The sequence below is a fragment of the Cariama cristata genome, unplaced genomic scaffold (genome assembly GCF_000690535.1).
Source record: "Cariama cristata isolate BGI_N322 unplaced genomic scaffold, ASM69053v1 scaffold41019, whole genome shotgun sequence".
In the NCBI taxonomy this organism is placed as follows: domain Eukaryota; kingdom Metazoa; phylum Chordata; class Aves; order Cariamiformes; family Cariamidae; genus Cariama; species Cariama cristata.
Window position 1 is genome coordinate 1 of NW_009635972.1, and position 4,002 is coordinate 4,002.

Here is a 4,002-nt window from a genome sequence, read left to right on the forward strand (position 1 = left end):
TAAAATAATAACTAATTTAAAATACCCTAAACCATGTAGGATATTTTTATTTATGAGGACCAGAGTTACCATTGTCTTTAAAATTAATAAAACTGCTATCCACTATCTTGTTCTTCGATTTGAGCAAGAGCAAACAATAAGGTAGACAATAATTTACATAAATTTACGGGTTGAAAAATATTTCATCCCTGGTAGAGCAGACTATTTCAATCCTTGTTCTTCCCCTTCTAGAGGACAGTATCATGAAACATAAAAAATGTGACAGAAACGGAAGTACAATGCTAAATAAACTCTACAGAACAAGTAGATCTTTCTTTACATGTTCCCAATAGGTGGCAACAGAATACCAAAAATACAAAGAAACTTAAAATTCTTTTTTCATCCACAAAGTAATGGAAGGCCTGTTACAACTTCTATCAATGAACTTGCAACAGTAATTTCATTCAAATGAAGCACTGCATCTCAGCAACAGAAATTCTCAGGACAGTTAATGTCAAAAGCCAGAGAGTTCACAAAACAGAAAGAAAGCATTTATTACAAAGTTAGCTGTTATGAAACAACTAACTGATGGTTTATACTCAGAGCTTATCTGAGGGAGTAAACTATTACAAGCAGGAATTTACAGTAACAAAATGCTTCTGCACATTAAAGAAGAAATGTTAAGGAAGAAAGAAAATTTTAGACTAATCTTTCTGTTGTTGGCATCCACACCTTTGTCTTTAGCAGTATTTATTTACAAGCCTGAATAAAGGAGTGAGCATTTTTAAACAAAGTTTTCAGCTGATAAATCCCAACTTTATCATCATCATCAGTAGCAGGTCCATACTAACTCCCTGACTCTTTCTAAGAAATGACAGGAAATCAGGGTTATTCTTTCCTTGACATTTATACGACTACTTTGTTTCTGTGGCACATAGCTATACAAATCAAGTCTAAACAATGACTACTTACTTGCTTGCAAAACCAGCTAAGTCATGGTCCAAAGAAATTGTCTCTGTCGTAATTTCCACCTTTCTCACACTGCCAAAGAAGTCTGTTATCAGAACATTTTGAGGGTCTCGCTGAAAGAGATCAGTTCGGTGCCCAGGTGTGGAAACGCACAAACTTTTTGGACAGACCTGAAACTGAAAACCAAGACGGGCAATCATATCCTGTCCCTCATTCATCAACAGTCTCTACATACACCTTCCAAAATGAAATCGCTATAAAAAGAAAGATAAATGCCACACATAACTTGCATTAATTTCAATAAAAGCTCCACAGCTGAAAAAATGATTGAACAAAAACATGAAAAGGCATAAACATCTTGATTATGCATTTCAGAAAACCTCTGTTCTCACAATTGTGCCATTTGAGTTTAGAAATGCTTCTGTGAAAGCAAACAATCAATTACATCTAACTGATTAAATGCACAAATGTATTTCTGAATATAGATCCAGCAATATTGCTATAACCTTCCAAAAAGCACAAGTGAGTATAAATTCTTCATATTTACCGAAGTGAGGCACGTAAGATTAAACAAGCCCTGATAAGTAGCTAATAGTAAAGGCTTCATAAAGAAGCAAGCAAGTCATTTCAACCAAAATAAGAAAAAACTCTTAGTCTTATTTCTAGTTTATGGCCTGCAAATGAGTACAGAATTAGGATCTTCAAATATCAAAGGTCGTTTATGTACATTAAAGTTCATAGAGACATCCTGTAAAACCTACAAATTAGCTATATACCTTATTATTTATTTTACCCATGTATTTTGTTTACATTTCAGATCCCCTATATCCAGCACACACTGCAACATCTGGAAGACAAAAACAGCACTAACAAACTGTTTTCAGTGGACTCAATTCTGTATAAAGGTACATTTGCAGAAAATAAGAGGACCTAACTGTAACAGATTTGTTGTAGCAGTTAGAATATCTGACGAGACAACATGCCTATTAAATAACAAGATTGTTATGTACCCAGCAGATATTCAAGGCAAAACCAATGCATTTTGGACACAATGCCATTTTGCACAAGTCCTACCACACTCGCCACAAAAGTCTCTAATATTTCCCATGGAGAGAGATTCCTTATTTCAACGGATCTTGTAATGCACTTACTGTAACATAATACATAATAATTGGTTTGTATTTTTATTAATAATGCTACATAGCTTAAAGTTCCATGAAATGCAGCCCAAGGCCTCACTCTCTCTAGCCTCCTCAATGAGTCTGGAAAGCTGAGTTCTTGTCTCAGTCATCAGAAGGCACTTCACAACCAAATACAGAACCCTACTAGACACAGGAGCTACACACGCAACTCTGCTAGACAGAGGCGCTAGCTCTACAGTGCTTGGGACAGTTTCATGAGCAAATGTTGCTGTCCATTCAGCTGTCTCATGGGTAGCCCACAGACCAGCTAGTAACACTGTAGGTTATGTGAGTCTTCGTATATTCCAGCAACACAGAAAATTTAAGAGAACAGATTAATTTAGAGGACTATGAAGGGTGCCCTCCACATGGGTGCTCATCTTCCTTAAGATTAAGTTCTCCAAGTAATTTTCACAAACAGGTCCATCAGTCACTGGATCTAGAGTTCATATGCCTAATTACATCAGCTCCTAGAAGGTTGCATTCCTAGGACAAAAATCACAGATCCTACTTAGCTCAATGCAGATGCAACCTCAACTATCCCAGACTACGACTGACAAAACCTGTCAGCTTCAGTCCACACTTCCTAGCAGAAATTCTGTGCTCAGCCTGACACAAAATGCATGGGTTTGTGTGGCTCCCTCTCTTAGGACAACAGAGCTCTACATTTAAAAAGTTTCCCAGAGAGGAAACAATGTTACCTGGCCTTCCTTCATAGAGGACAGCATTTTCTCTCCCCACTCCTCCCTTCTGCTCCATTACAGTTTCTCTTTCATATCTTGTGTTTTCTGTCTAAGCCTGTAAGCATATAGCATTAGGCTGCTGCTCCAGGGATTTCAGCTCACTTTCACCTTTACCTTAACCAAAGCATACAAGCACACATATCCACTGAGCTCTTTTTTAATGATTCCCAGCTCTCTTGTTGGCAGAGTATCACACAGCTGCTAAAGAAAAGATAGGGGCAGATCAAATCTTTGTTATCCTTCCTGTGAAGTGCAAAATGAACTACTCATCAGCATCACGCTTCCCATACACAGCCACTTGTCAATGCACACAAAACCTCTTAAGTTTCAGTTCCACCAAAATGCAATCAATTTTCTTCAACGCTGCTCCAACTAAGGGCACAAACATAAAACCTAAGTCTCTGTAGTAAGCTATAAAAGCCAAGTATTTGTTTTAATCCTGCTATTTGATGCATAAATCCATGCTGCAGTTATACCATTAAGTCTCTCTTCCAAGCTCTCAAAAGAGTGTACATGTCTCAAAACAACTGCATCAGCACTGAAAGTGGGAAACTGATACTGCACCCAACTATTTCTAACCTGTCCCAGAACAATTTACTCCCGTAAGATGTTGAGATGAACCTTGAACAAAATGTGCATTGGCATCGAGATGAAGACTTCTGTATTAAAAATGTACCTATCCAGTACCGCTGTGAGAAAAGGAGGACTGCAAAGCAACTACACCACATCAGACTAACACTAATAACTGAGGTCTTCTGACAAAAAAAGAAAAGGCAAACACTGGCTAAATGAAACACATTTGTTCATGTGTCGGTTTTTTCTATTTTTTTAAAATAAGATACTATTCAAATAAAGTTAACAATTCCCCAAAATGGGAACTCTGTTATCTTGACTTTTCTTAATAACATTTTTAGCTATTTTATGAAAAATCATATCTCATTTAGAAATTTGAATCTTATTTTAAAAGTTCAAACATATGACATTTCAATTTAGTCTTTACTTCTTTGGAATTGTGATCAAATCAGAAGTCAGTCATTTGCACAGCTTTATGCTGTCCCTTAGCAACACAGATGGAGCAGGTGGGGAGTAGGTGGAGTGGATTATGAAAAAAGATGTCTCATTCTTTGCAG

General features: G+C 36.9%; 1 protein-coding gene across 1 annotated transcript in view; it reads right to left on the reverse strand.

Moving 5' to 3' along the window:
• Positions 1–938: 938 nt before the first annotated feature.
• Positions 939–4,002, reverse strand: part of PIGK (phosphatidylinositol glycan anchor biosynthesis, class K) — a gene marked incomplete at its 5' end in the record, with an annotated part of 14,468 nt that continues 11,404 nt past the window's right edge. Inside the window, one exon of the mRNA XM_009707731.1 lies at positions 939–1,124. Within this exon, the coding sequence (XP_009706033.1) occupies positions 948–1,124 (177 nt within the window). The remainder of the gene's footprint in view (positions 1,125–4,002) is intronic.